The sequence below is a fragment of the Theobroma cacao genome, chromosome 6 (assembly GCF_053813885.1).
Source record: "Theobroma cacao isolate CCN51 chromosome 6, ASM5381388v1, whole genome shotgun sequence".
NCBI classification, from domain to species: domain Eukaryota; kingdom Viridiplantae; phylum Streptophyta; class Magnoliopsida; order Malvales; family Malvaceae; genus Theobroma; species Theobroma cacao.
The window spans coordinates 30,054,411-30,069,279 of record NC_142644.1 but is presented as its reverse complement, the minus strand read 5'-3'; the positions used below and the strand labels follow the sequence as shown (position 1 = coordinate 30,069,279).

General features: G+C 37.8%; 2 protein-coding genes across 2 annotated transcripts; one reads left to right on the top strand and one right to left on the bottom strand.

Moving 5' to 3' along the window:
* The first annotated feature begins 417 nt into the window (after window positions 1-417).
* On the top strand, window positions 418-3,622 carry LOC18596972 (PapD-like superfamily protein). The gene is made up of 7 exons (XM_007025754.3): window positions 418-1,032; window positions 1,453-1,523; window positions 1,687-1,768; window positions 1,915-2,033; window positions 2,745-2,822; window positions 3,052-3,171; window positions 3,266-3,622. The coding sequence occupies exons 1-7, from the start codon at window positions 771-773 to the stop codon at window positions 3,323-3,325; spliced, it is 792 nt and encodes a 263-aa protein (XP_007025816.1). The 5' UTR covers window positions 418-770; the 3' UTR covers window positions 3,326-3,622.
* Window positions 3,623-9,321: 5,699 nt separating this feature from the next.
* Window positions 9,322-12,385, bottom strand: STP12 (sugar transporter protein 12). Its single transcript, XM_007025749.3, has 4 exons — window positions 12,084-12,385; window positions 11,663-11,985; window positions 10,070-10,699; window positions 9,322-9,973 (listed from the first exon to the last, which is right to left on the bottom strand). The coding sequence occupies exons 1-4, from the start codon at window positions 12,214-12,216 to the stop codon at window positions 9,494-9,496; spliced, it is 1,566 nt and encodes a 521-aa protein (XP_007025811.3). The 5' UTR covers window positions 12,217-12,385; the 3' UTR covers window positions 9,322-9,493.
* Window positions 12,386-14,869: the final 2,484 nt, after the last annotated feature.

The window sequence follows — 14,869 nt, the reverse complement described above, 5'->3', positions numbered from 1 at the left end:
TAAATCCCAGTACTAGTTGACGAAGTCTGAAAGAGGCAAAGACTTTCAGACAAGGAAAAATCCAAACTTTGTTGTTACATCATCTCGAGGGAACACACACAGTGTGGAAAAAGCCAACTTTAATATTAGTAGGAGGAGGTGGATGGGGGGGCCACGAGCACCGAATTTCTTCGCACTCACGCTCACAATTTCCTCTCAAATCTCTCAAAAGTGAAGTAGATGTTAATCACTTGAAAACTTTGTCATTAATCAAAACTAATCCCACCAAAAAAATCCATTATATAAGATGTTAATCCAATCCAAAAACGTCATAATCGACAATACCCATCAGCATTTTCTCCTCGTCAACTCTGGGTGTAAGCTTTTATTATTATTTTGTTTGCCCCAAGTCTTCGTACTCGTTCAACATTGATATTTCCAGGAAATTTAACTGAGGGGAGATCAGTCAAAGCAGTAAAAACTGGGGAATACAGTGCAGGAATATGGTGCCGTTTTGAGGGGCTGGATCGTCCTCCCCACCCTGCCCGTTAATCAAGCACGAAAAGGTAAAACTTTAAAAAGGCAAAAAGGCTAATAAGGGGGAACGGACTCGAAATTCTTACAAGTCAAATACAGTACAATCCATTGTCTGAAATCCGACGCGCTCTCTCTCTCTCTCTCTCTGTTCCTTTTTTTTTCACGAGTTTCTCGATTCAAATACCAGGGGAAAGTGTTTGTTTTTGAGTTGGATAACGCGGAAAAACGGTGCCGTACATGCTCTGTGAAGAGAGATGGCAATAGAAACTGAGCAAAAGTCACCGTCCGATGGCAAAGTTTGGGGATTTTTTAAGCTACCGTTTCTGCAAATCGGGAACAATACCAGCACGACGTCGTCTTCTTCCTCGGCTTCTCATCTTTACGGTCAAAGTCAACCTCACGTTGAAGGATCGAACCATCAAGGCTCTGCGAATTCGGTTTCTTCGGTCGCAAAGTCACTTCTGCCTACTCGGCGTCGGCTCAAGCTTGATCCGGGCAGCAAGCTCTACTTTCCATGTAAGTACTTCAGATTTTGGATTTTCCGTTTGTTTGATTAAAGCTAAAGCAGAAATTTTTATGCTTATTTATGGAAATTGACAGTAGAATCAACTCAATTTGAAGAGCAGAGATTGCTTAGAATCAACAAATTGTCTTTTTACTTATTTTTCTTTGCTACTCTAATGATTTGAAACTAAAAGATCCTCTTGTTTTAACTGTGAAATGAAAATGACTGTTAATAAGGAGGGTAGAAAGACTTGTTGACTAAATTTAGAAAATTTTCTATTTCATTTATTTGGAAAGAAATTGCATAGAAATTTCAAGGATTGAGAATTAAAAGCTATTATTATTATTAGAGTACCAATTAAAAATGTAGTAATGAATTTCAGATTATAATTTGCTTATTCTTGATTGTATATTTTGTTTTGTTTTTCCAAGATGAGCCTGGAAAACAGGTGAGAAGCGCTGTCAGGATAAAGAACACGAGCAAGTCATTTGTAGCTTTCAAGGTACGCCTTAATTGTTCGGAACATTTCAGCTTTGGATTTGTTGTTTTTGTTTAATGATCCTTCATGTTTGGTATGTAGAAGTTGAGGCAAGTATGTTATAGTTAAATGTAGTAGTATATTATAACCACTGCTTTGATGAGTCCTTTTCTTTCTGTTGGTTTAGTTTCAAACAACAGCACCGAAGAGTTGTTTCATGCGTCCTCCAGGTGCTATTCTTGCTCCTGGTGAGAGCATCATAGCAACTGGTAATTGCTCTTTACACTCCTGTGATATCCTCTACGTTTGGTTCTCATATTGAGCATTGGCGCTAATTTATGTTTCGACTATTCTTTATATCTTCAGAAAGATTCTAATGAATTGTCTGTTCCTGGGTTTTGAATGGATTTACTAGTGTTCAAGTTCGTGGAGCATCCTGAGAACAATGAAAAACCAATGGATCAAAAGAGCAAGGTTAAGTTTAAAATCATGAGTCTCAAAGTGAAAGGTCCAATGGACTATGTACCTGAGCTGGTGCGTGTAACTTCTCCTATAAAACTGTCTTTTTATATAATTTATATGATTTCCATTTTTTATCTAGATGACAAAGAATAAGACTTTTTAATTTGACCAAATTTAGATGTTGATGAATATAAAGTAATATTCTTTGATGCATATTATGTATGGTATATGTGGTTAATAATTTAAATTGTTTTGCAAACAAGTAGCTTTTTGTGGGATGACATTACATATAAGCAGTGCTATAGTTTGATTGGCTTCTTGTATTCCCAAGGCTTTAAAATCCGAAGCATAAAATGTCACTATGGAACAAGCTTCTATTATTCTATATCCAATATTCTTCTTTTCTGGATTTGTATCTGCTGTCTGCAACATAAAGAAACTACTGTCCTTTGGGGCCAGATTTTTGCATTTTTGTCATCAAAAGATAACCTGGTGTTGCTGGAAATCGACTTTTGAAGGCGACATATGCCCAATTTCATGCGTGATAGGATGAGAATCTCTTGTTGCAAGCTGATCTTGGGCCCATTTTGATAGAGGCATGCATGATTTTGCAATCATTTTTTGAGTTGTCTGGCTGCGTTTGTTTGATGCACAAATGAGAATATTCTCTTACCACCTACTATTGGTTGTTTCTCTACCTATCTGAAGCTTTGTTTTTTCCTTTTGAGGTTGGATATGTGTAACCTTTTTGTGTAATTAATCTTAGGTGTCTGTTTTTTGCAGTTTGATGAGCAGAAAGATCAAGTGGCAATAGAGCAAATATTACGGGTTGTTTTTCTAGATCCTGGGCGGCCTTGTCCTGTACGTACTGTTAGCATCTTACAATCTTATCTGCAGCAATATGTGCCTTTATTCATACTTGCTTCTGCATTTAGACATTCTCTTGCATGTCAATACTTTCCACGTGCATGATGCTGGAAAATTGAAATGCACACTAAATTACCAAGTGTAGCCGTGGCAAACTAATAATAGCATATATGTGTGTGTATATATATATATTTATGGGTTTATGCCTTGTGCCTTTATGAAGGCTCTCGAAAAATTGAAGCGCCAATTAGCTGATGCTGATGCTGCACTTGAGGCCCGCAAAAAGCCTCCAGAGGATACAGGTCCAAGGATTATTGGGGAAGGACTTGTCATAGATGAATGGGTGAGTTTTCTAACAATCATCTGATGAAAATTATGCTTACAGTAGTTTTGCTTCTATGGCATGCGTTACTTATGACTGTATACCTATTGTGCAGAAGGAGCGAAGGGAAAGATACCTCGCTCGACAGCAGGTTGAAGGAGTAGACTCAGCTTAAAGTGGCAGTTCTTCGTCAGTTGCTTCATCATGTGATTGAAATTTTATATAATCCTCTCTTATACCCCCCCTCAAATCTTTTCGTGTAACGCAAAGGGTGTTGTCTTGAAAGAATGATCAGGAAAACTCCTCATGTTTTGTTGTTGTATAAAAGTGAGCTGAATTTTCTGTAATTGGAGACTCGAAAACTCATTTAGTTTACCTTCTGCTATGTAGATAATGTGATTTTGTCGCCTCCCTTAGGGAATAAAACCGTTCTTCACGGGGATCTAATATACTGAAAAGGATCTCAAAGTCAGTAGGAGTGTTCCAATGCATGTTCGACAATGTTCGCATCAATTATCTTTAGAATATGTTATAACATTTCTGGTGTTTTTTGTTTATAATCTGATCATTTGCCAAGCCATTTAGATAATGTTCTCTTTTGTTCTTCCCTGTACAAGCCGGTGCTTAGTGGCAATTGCGGGAGACATAAAACCCATTGACAAAAGGGTTTTTCTTTCTTGGGGCTGGGGGTGGAAAACGTCCCGGCGGTTTCTTGTACTTGATGGTAGTATTGGGCCAAGGCGCCCGCAACTTAAACCGATGAAGGAGAGTGAAAACTGTTGGCTTTCCATTGGCTTTAATCAGCAGGACAGCCAGGACACGCCAGTGAGGCCTCTACATTCCTCCAGTTTCTTGCCCTTTTTTCATTACTAAAAGTGGCATTTGTTGCTACATCACTATCAGGAATTTTTCTTGTCGTTGTCCTTGTTTCCCTTTCATTTTGTAACATCTTTCCTTTCTTTCCCTTGCCTGGTTTTACAGATAAGGTGATATGAAAGAGCCAAGCCTATATGAATACCTCTGCTCGATCAATTTGCACTTCATAAGGTCACCTGAGCATACCTGCTCTGCTCAGGGATTGCCACGTTTTTCACACATAATGTTTCTGGGAAAAAGGGACCGCTGAGCGAATCCCTTTGGAGTCTGGACGACTCCAATCAATTAAGTAAAAGGAAAAATAGAGGTCCCGCCACTGGTAAACCAGAAACCATGGTTGCCACATGTGGTTTTGATGTTGACAGGATCCTCAAAACCACCATCCTCGCCAACTGATAATGTCCAATTGGTCTCTATATATTTGGGGTGTCCTGATCGTGTTTTTCCAACAGAGAAACCAGCCAGGCGTAAGTAAGAGATGAGTTATTTGAGCAGAGTTTGCATGGCAGCTAGTGTAGCCGCAGTGGAAGGTCATAGAGATTGTAGCTCCAAATGGAATTCCGGTCTTCGACCTATTAACGCCAGCAAGAGAAGGTATGCTTCTACTGCTAGTTCATCAGATGATAGACTTCGTGCCAGGGGCAAACCCAAAGAAGATAATGGAAATCAGTCTGAAGAGTCTCTTCAAAGAGTGATGTACTTGAATTGCTGGACACAAAGCTAGCCTCTGGAATATAGATAAGCGGGAAGATGGAAATCAACCAATTTGACATACATCAGTTGGCAATCACAACAGCCTTCTCCATGGAAGAGATGGCATGGCATCCAGAAACAGTAACCAGTGATCGCCTCCTTGTTATTCTTAAGGAGCATCATTACATGAATCAGAGAGTATCAGACAGCCAAGAATTTGACATGTAAAACCTGAGATGTACACTTACTGTGAAACTGATGAAGAAATCTTAGATGGATCTTTCTTCTTTACTTCTATTTATTTATTTTGATTGATGAAAGTGGTAACTATTCTGATGCTTAGCTCTACTCTTGTTCTGTAAAGTTTGGTTGCGATACCAATTTCCTATACCCAATTCCAAACTAATCAATTTTCATTAACTTAACTATGGAAAGAGGAATATATGCCTGTGGCAATTGCAGTCGACACAAAACTTGTTTGATTATGAACGAATGGCCAATCTTATGAAAGATCGGTATATTCTGATTTCTTACAAAGATTGCCTTGTGTCATCTTCTGATTGGATTATGATCGTTTGATTATTTGTCTATCTAGCTTGTCACCAATCCCTCTCAGGGTCAAGCTGGAGCTGAACTATCATGCTGTGAGCCTTTTAGGCCATTAGGAAAGCGATGCAAATTGCAGACCTTTCCTCTATATTGCTTGAATATTCTTAATCCTAGTACTTAGCATTGTTTTGTCTTTGTCTAATTCGCCATGGAATGATAATAGATCACAAAGCAAAGCCGGCCTCTTGTTTACCAATTGCTCAGATATTATCGGATTCTTGACTCTTGTTTACCAATTGGGCAATTACCACTCAGATATTATCGGAGTCTTTTAACTCTTTCATAAGTCAACTTAGAATGAATTTTTGCTATAAATAGGAGTTTAATCCAGGAAGTTGCTCCACAGAAGAGCAGAACAAACAGGTTCATAACCCAAAGGCAAGAATAAGGAAAGAAGCAACAGCAATGGCAAAGTCCAACAACAAAATTGCCATGCTCACCAACTTTGTCTTGATCGTTGCTCTTCTGGTCATTGTCTCCATGGCTGAAAGCCGAGAAATTGGAAGTAAGTCTCGAATCATAAACTAAAATCTGAGATAATTACAACAAAGTTTAAGTCTCGAATCATAAACTAAAATCTGAGATAATTACAACAAAGTTTCAACTTTCCATTTATGTTTTAGTATCAGAAACAAATCATAATGCATGTAAAATATGCAGTTCTAAAGGGAAAGCAGAGCGCCCCTAGTTGTGACAAGGTCTATGGCGTAGCTAGTGGCGACACATGCTTTGGTGTAACACAGATGTTCAACTTGACCACTGCTTTTTTCGACTCAGTCAACCCAAATCTCAATTGTACTTCACTCTTTGTTGGTCAATGGCTTTGTATTGCTGGGAGTGCATAGTTAAACAGCTGATCCACCAAGAAACAAACAAAGAAAAGTGCTGATGATGATTAGTCCATGAATAAGAAGAAAGTAAAATTTTCTCCATGTCCATTGCATTTGTATTTCCTTTTAGTATCCTGCTAGCCTACAAGATTAAGTGCCAGCAGCTATTATCCCTTGTTCTTGAAATTTTCAATAGATTTCTTCCAACTTTAACTTCAATCTGATTATCTTCTTTCTCTATATTAAGCATAATCTTTTTCATTTCTTCAGCTCAACTCAATCAGGGGAAAGAATTGGTATGATATATCAAAACTCAAACAATCTCTAAAACCAATGGAATAATTTTGGGCTAGGCCATGAACCCAGATTTTACAACCAGGGTTGCAATTAGGAACTCTGAGCCCGAAGTGTCAGCCTACAAGACTGCAACTCAGGCCTTGCATTCATATAGGCAATAGTGTCAGGACAGGCCCATAAACAGTCTCGAACTCTAAGAAATCCATGCCAGGGTTTTACACTTGATTGATTTTGACATTAAATGTCTGATTATTACTTAAAAAAAGTTTGGCTTTTTTTTCCTCATTGAAGTCATTATCCCAAAATTTGGAATGGTCTTAATGCTTCCAAACAAATTGACTATCTTGGTGTGGATGTGATGGTGCATTTTTCTGGGTTTTTGATGCACCAAGCTGTGGAAACATCCATACTGGTTTTTGGGGTCAAACATGCACTGATGATGAATATGACCAATGAGTTTTAACTTTTTTGTTTCATGGTGAAGTGGTCCCAATCTCTTTTCTAGACGGTTTGGGGAAGAAGGTGTGTTTAAATTATCTTCATCAACGTTGTTAAATTATATTTTAATACAATCAAGACTCAATTTATTATTTTCAACATTTTATTAAAAAATTTTGAATATTTTAAATGATATGAATAACGATTTCATAAAATTATAACATAATTTTTCTCCCAAACGTTTATTTGAAAACACAATTATATCTGTTGATTACCCTATAATCTTTATTACATGCTTGAATCATAAGATATTCCTACCAAAAAGAATTGAAAGAGGGGGACATGAGTTCCATGTTGGGTGAATAGGAGCGTATGAGGGGAAACATGCTCTGCTGCATAAAGATGAGAGAGGAAAAAGAAAGAAAAGAAAAGATATGATGGAGCAACAACATTTAAAACAAAGGTATAGGCATATGATACCCAAGTTCTTTTATCATCACACTCTTTTGAGAGATGGAGAGGGACAAGTAACCAAACAAATTAAATTCCATTTCGATTATATCCACTTCTGTTTCCATCCTATCCAAGGGGTTTGGGGGCTGCAAGCAAATTGCCCCTGGTTTAATAAATGCATAGTCATGCGATTCTCCTTTTTTTCTCTGGCTCATTTCAAGGCCGTGATCCAATTTGACAGGCCACCCATTACCATTCCTATGTTAATCCATTCACCGTTACGTTTGTTCACCGAAAGTTCCTACAAAAAAGTCTCACGATTACACCTTGGAAGCAAAAAAAAAAAAAAGGGAAAGGAAATGCCACTCCAAAAGCATGTGAAAGCTTGATTCTCCTCTTGGGAAAAAAGTTGTGGAAATCCTGCTGACAGTGGTTTATCCATTGGTTTGGATAGTTTGTGATGAATTTTGCCTATTGTCCACTAGGATTTCAGCCCCGTGAAAGCCATTAGCAAAGTAAACAGTGAAAGATACGCTAAGGGGTTAGATATAGTGATGTACTGGCTTATCCCTTTACTTTAAGAATTTTCAAGAGAAGAAGAAAAGATGTCAACTTGACAGAAGGAATATGGAATTCTATCCAATTTACTAATCAAAATTCATGATGTTTTGATATTTGGTACCCCTTAGTTCCAATGTTGGGTTTTTTTTTTTTTTTTAATTCAAGATCTCTTGTTATTTATTCATTGATTCTGGTGTGATTTTGGATTAGGAAGAGGAAGTGATCTTTGGGTACTTTATCTTTGCTTTAATCAGACTGTTTAGACAGTTAGTTCAGCAGAAATTTGGACAAATTGATCCAAAGAAGCAGGTAAATCTGCTACAAGAACAACAGCTTCAAAGCAATAAAGCAAACAAATTACACAAGCATAGACTCATTCAGATCCCATGTAACACAAAGTTCTGTGTTCATACAACCAGCAGCAATGTGCTGAAAGACATGAAGCCTTTGCTTGAACCACCTCCTTAATGCAATGAGTGATGGCATCTGGAGCATCTGCTGATTTTTCATAACCGCCCAGGGTTTCTTTCCTGGCATATGAAGTAAACATAAAGCACTCCACGCAATCCGCAAGAGAAGAGAATATCACTGAAACCCCAAATCCCAGTCTTCAGCTCTTCCGGGGAGACCACATAGGCAATGCACCTGGCTCCAAACTTGTCTTGCAGCATTGGCGAGCAATTGAGTAATAAAAACAGTGGCGAGAAACCTCACGAAACTAACAGAATCAACTAAAATCATATGTGACAGTGGAAGAAGATCTCCTCTTTGCAAAACGACAATCATGACAAGTTGTATGGGATCAACCATATTTCCCTTAAAAACAAACTCAAGTGTTCTGCTTTTCCATAACTTCATTATAACAATTAGTTTCCTCATTAGTTTGCTGTCGTTTTTTCTCCAGGGAAAAATGCTTACGTAACATTTGACGAAGCAACAGGGATTGTTTCAATTGCAATTGGGTTCTTAAAACTCAATTTTCCCCTGTTTCGCTACAATTTCACCTGTGAATTTCGTTCATGCTGAAGAAGGACCTACCTCAATAAAAAGTTGACAGAGTATGAAAAAGAAAGAGAAAAAGAAAAAAACAGGTCTTATGGTATGCCTCAAGATACATGTACGAAATAATTCACTGAAAATAATTGGACCGAACCAAATTATTCATTATATCTTATGATTAATCCGAATCCATTAGAAATAAGGGAAGAATCTGCCAGACAGGCAAGTGGGTACAAAGAACAGCCACTCAACCTAAGGCATTGATCTTTTCTAATCAAATATCTCATCATTGTAATTTACTATGTCACTGATCTTTCAATACGGTTAGTTATGGTAACATATGGCAATGAGAGATTCTGGAGAAAATTGTAGTCCGACCAAATCATTTGTGCTGTGGAATTCGTAATCAGTAAACTGTCCATGGAATTGGTAATCATAGTATTAAAATTTTTTCCAGGTGAAACAAAGCAGGAACATTGACAAATTTTATGCAACTTCGATCCAAGAACATCGAAAATCCAATAGTATGTACTACTATCCAAAAGCTAAATTTGAGAACAAAGACAAAGGAGTTAAACCAGGGTGAGTTACACATTCTTAGAACCCTGGCCGCCCTTGCCCATCTCCACACCTCCATTAGGGTAATCGAGGCCTTCAACGAATCGGGACCAGTACCAGTGCGACTTCCATACTTGGTTCATCTCTTCGATTGGGATACCCTTTGTCTCAGGCAAGAAGAAGTAAATAAAGATGGACATGAGCACCACGAAGAAGGCGAAGAAAAGGAAGAGGCCAAATTTCAAGTGGCAGAGCATGCTTAAGAACACTTGAGCCACGGCGAATGTGAAAAGCATGTTGACAGACACGTTGATACTTTGAGCAGCTGATCGGATTTCCAATGGGAAAATTTCACTGGGCACCAGCCATCCAAGGGGTCCCCAAGACCAGGCGAATCCGGAAACGTAAATGCAGATGAATAGCACCACAACAATGGCGTACCATTTAGGCAAGTCACCAGGGTTCCCATTGACCCCGAACTTAGCACCAATGCAAGCTGCCACAACAGCCTGGAAAAGCAGCAAAAGATAAAAATTTAGTAATACATTTTAGCAACAATTTTTATCACTGACACTGGTTAATTCCATTGTGAAAAATCCAAGTACCTGGCAGATCAACATTTGAGTTCCACCCTCTAAGAAAAGGAATCTCCTCCCCCACTTATCAACACCATAGATAGAAACCAACGTTGCAGCAACGTTAACAACACCAGTGATCACAGCAGACATGAGGGAAGCATCGTCTCCGAATCCAATTGTGTTGAACAATACAGGAGCATAAAACATAATCACATTAATGCCGGTTAGTTGTTGAAAGAAGGGAATTAGGATGGCCATGGTTAGATGGGGCCTGTACTTCCTCTGCAGCAAGTTCCTCCATGGGTGCTCAACTAGCTTTGATGCATCACTGGCAGCAACAAGGTCCCTAAATTCCTCATCCACATCGTCAATCCCACGAATCCTCCTGAGTTTCTCTCTGGCTTCCTCGGTTTGGCCACGTTCAATCATGGAGTTTGGCGTGTCTGGGAGAAATAGGGATCCAACTGTGATGATAAGGGCAGGGACCATCGCACCTCCCAAGCTCAGACGCCAGCCCCATCCACCTTTGATCTTAGCAAAGAAATAATTCAGCACGTTGGCAATCAGGATACCAACCGTAATTGACAATTGGAAGCCGATGTTCAATGCTCCCCTGTATCTGTAGGGGGCCATCTCCGATAGGTAGAGTGGCACAGACTGTAATAATTACAAAGAAACTTAAATTAGTACACTAAATTAATTACCTGTCGAACTATTGGAAGTAATATACAAAATGTCTTTCTCGGGGACCACATGGATTTGTCAAGTTGTCAATGTTAATTTGGATTAAAAACAGAACTTAATTTCTTTTCAACACATTGAGTCACGCTTGTAGAAAAACGAAGGGCACTTTTAATATCAAGCCACCATCATATCTCACTTTCTTATTCAACGCCCGTTGCATCAAGGAGTAAACTTTAGCGGAAAAATGGTGCGAAGAGATGTCACGCAAGGAAGAACAACAAGCCATGGATGACCAGGAAAATAACACTAAATACAAACACAAGCAACGCTTTCAATATCATTTATTTTCTTTGCTTAAAACCCGAAACGGTGAGTTATTGCTGACTTCTCAGATCTCAAAAAAATGCAAAGCTTTGAGAAGACTCATCACTTCCAGGGTAGATAAGATAAATCAAATGTGTTAAAAAAGGCCAAGAAAAGGTTTTATCCGGTAAAAAAGGAATACAAGAGCTCATATCTGGATCAGAAAACAAGTTTGTACAGACATGTTTTCTTGTCATTTTCCAAGCCAAAGGCATGTCTGATCTTGTTTATGCTCAGAACCATCTCAAAAGCAGATCTGAAGAAAAAAGGGTTGGGTTTCGAGAAAGAGGAACACAAGGAGACAGGTTACACGACAAAAACCCAGCAAAAAAGAGTAAAAAATGAACCCAAAGCACAGAAGGAATAAAACATTAACTTTTGTCACTCTTTTCAGACAGCACATTTTTTGTTCTCTACGAACAACTTGCCATGAAACAAAACAAAAACTCAACTAATGGCGAGAGGCCCCATCTGAATACCAATCTCTGGATCCAAACAGGGAAGATGAAAAAAAAAAAAAACCAAACACAAGATCGAGATCAAGAGCTTGGAGAAGTAGATAATGGTTTTTACCTGATTGGCAAATCCGACTCCGAAACCAAGTAACATTCTGCCAACAATCAACATCCAAACGGCTTTGGCAAAGCCATTGATGAGAGCTCCGGCGAAGAAAAGTAAACCACCCAAAAGCATGGACAATTTCCTTCCAAGCTTACGGGTGACGGTGGAGGCTACCAGGGAAGCCAAAAGAGCAGCCAAATACAGTGAAGATGTGAACATCGTCAGGGTTGGGCTGTCATATTGGCAATACTGGTTCGTCGACTTGTCGGCTTCCTTCTTCTCCCACACTTTTCGGAAGAACTTTTGGAGAAATGGAGTCATAGTCGTCACTCCACCTGTCCAAAAACACAGAACATAACCATTAATTTCTACGTACAACAAACAAAAAACAAAAGAAACCAAAAGTTGCTTTTTTTTATCTTCGAAATATTACCAGAAATCCCAATATCATAACCAAATATCAAACCCCCCGTGGCTGCAACAATACATGTTACAGTGACGAATAGGGTAAGGTTCCCCGGGTACTCCTTGCCGGTACCCGGACCAATTCCTCCGACTGCAGGCATTTTCGACCTCCCTTAACTCCAATTGTAAAGAAACTAACAACTCAATAACAGGAAACAAGAAGGAAATATATATAAAAGATTGGAAGAGGCTATTAACACAAAGAAAAAATCAAGCAATTCTAGGGCTAGAGTGTCTAAGCCAAGCGAAAGAAGATAGAGGTCTTAGAACGGCATGGGAGGCGTTTATATAGAGCAAAAAAAAGATTCACAATTTTCTTCAAGTAAACAGAACCGTTGAGCTGTCAAACAAATAATATCTTAATTTTTAATCAAAGAAAATTCAGAAAAAATTTATTACATTTCATTTTCTTAATACGTATAGGGAGCAGTACTAGTATGAAAATAGGAGAAAATTATGAACAAATTAATAGTAATTTATTCTCTTTGTCCTTAAGTCTCCCTTGACATTTACCGTTTGATGGCCCTACAAAAAACAACTTTGGAATCAAACACCGTGGGGTCACTCCCACCAACATTAAAAACTAGAGAACCCATTGTCAAAATTATCACTATAGTTTAAACCAAAATCTCATGTTAATCCGATTTTATCTTCTAATCCGAGTATTAAGTTAGAACAAAGATCTTCTATCTTACTTGTTATCTTGTTTATTACATTACCATACGTGTCTCTTAAATTTATCATATTAAGATAATAAGACAGAACAGAAATAAAAAAAAAAAAAACAAGACAACTACAAATTTGGGTTCGGAATTAATGTTTCAATTTGAATACAATGGTAAGAAAATGAGACCACAATTTAAGGTTGTGTAGGAGAGAAGTAGTCGGTGAAGGACAGTTGGAAAAGATTAACTTGAACACGTCAGATATTATTCAGTCTGAGCAGGCAAAGGCAAATGGATTTGCCCTCTCCACCTAATGAAAAATTTATATTTGCCATGTCCGAAGTTTTGGATAACGTTGGATAATGTCACGTCGGCTAATGTAATAAAGCGGAGAAAACGTGAGCTTAAAAACCTTTACAGCAAAGGTATGTAGACATGTGAATACACTCAGATACGTGTATGTACGTATTTATTTCTCGTACACGTTGGCTGTAATTTAGGATATCCTGAATTCGGTTGACGTAGAAGGGTGGTGATTTCGTAATTATCGGAGAATTAAGGGGGGGAGATTTGGGAGAGAAGATCGTTCATTGTTCTGTTCAAAAGGTCCTGGCTGTCTGCTCCCGAAGTCATGGGATAGAGTTAAGAGATTCTCTGATCTGAACTGAGTTTTGCCTTTTTTCTGACAATGGTAACCCCGGTAATTTACCTAAGGGCCCCAGCTCATTACTTTTTACTGCATTTGTTTCATTATTTAAAAAAAATTATAGTAAGAATAAAAATTAAAACTAAAATTAACAGTGCTTTAATTATTGGATAAGTTTTGCATCCTTTCGCCTGGCTTGGAATAAAGAGATGTAACCTCACATTGCATTAGGTTACGTTTGGTACCTAATTACTGGAGGAGAAGGGAATTCTAATTACTCCATCACTACAAATTGTAAGACCATTTTTTTTCCTTGATCATTCCTTTTATACTATTAAGCATATTGAAATCAAATTATATATGATAAACAGTATTTGAGACAATAATTTAATGATAATTATACGAAAATATTGGAATTAATTGAAGTTTTTTAAGATCAATTATTTTTGTTCCATAAATTGAACATATTGAAAGACAAGTCTGTCGACATTTATTGCATGCATTTAAAATTTATTTCATAACATTATTATTTTTGGGGGGGGGAGGGGGAGTGGTCCAAAAATATTGACTTCACCTAATTTAACTCCTAGAAGCATTTTGGGCATGATGACTCCATGGTCAACCTATTGGAAAATAAGTATACATTTGAAATTTATTCATTGCATCTAAGATTTTGGCTAGGAATGCAGAGAAAAAGGGTACATGTAAACCAAGTACTTCTTTATTCCTTACTCTCTTTGGCACTCAACAAGAGCTAAAGGGGGCAAAAAGAGAGAGAGGAAGCAAGAAAGTTTTGCACTCAACAAGAGCAAAATGAGAAAAAAGAAGAAAACATCAAAGTGGGAATATTGTGGCTATGATTGACTTTTTGAATTATTCCTTCAATTATGAACTATTACAAAAAGGATTCATCATCCATGTGGTAATGATTTTAGTAAAGAACAACGAATTGGGTAATGAACTATTATAAAATCTTGATCAATGATTACTCTTTAATTTAAGTTGTAGTCATGATTTATAAACATGGAAAAAGGAAAAAGCTCAACTCATGGAAAAACTTAATTAATGAATCCTTAATTATTAGTGGAACCCCATTTGTTCAAATTTGTAGCTTTAACCTTACTAAATTTGGGGGGGGGGGGGGGGGGGGTAAGTTTATAACAGTAATTAGCACCCTAATTTTTTGCAAGAACTTAACAAAGTGAAATGGCATAGAGTGCAATGAGCCAATGATGGGTGTGGAATTTTTTTACTTGCTTTTACAAAGGTGAACTGCTAGAAGTTGTCCTTGGGAAACATCCCAAAGGCACAAAAGTTCAGAAAAAGAAAATTAAAGAGCAAGAGAACCAACATACAAAAGAGGAAAAATAAAAAAAAAGATTCTCTAAAGTAAAATCAAATCCCACAGAGAACTTGTTCCCCGTGAACAATGAAAGTAAAACT

Coding starts and splice junctions, on each gene's coding strand:
- LOC18596972 (XM_007025754.3), top strand. CDS start 771: ATGGCAATAGAAACTGAGCAAAAGTCACCGTCCGATGGCAAAGTTTGG. Junction 1,769..1,914: donor TGAGAGCATCATAGCAACTG/GTAATTGCTCTT, acceptor TGGATTTACTAG/TGTTCAAGTTCGTGGAGCAT. Junction 3,172..3,265: donor GACTTGTCATAGATGAATGG/GTGAGTTTTCTA, acceptor CCTATTGTGCAG/AAGGAGCGAAGGGAAAGATA.
- STP12 (XM_007025749.3), bottom strand. CDS start 12,216: ATGCCTGCAGTCGGAGGAATTGGTCCGGGTACCGGCAAGGAGTACCCG. Junction 10,700..11,662: donor GAGTCGGATTTGCCAATCAG/GTAAAAACCATT, acceptor TAATTATTACAG/TCTGTGCCACTCTACCTATC. Junction 9,974..10,069: donor CTCAAATGTTGATCTGCCAG/GTACTTGGATTT, acceptor CTGCTTTTCCAG/GCTGTTGTGGCAGCTTGCAT.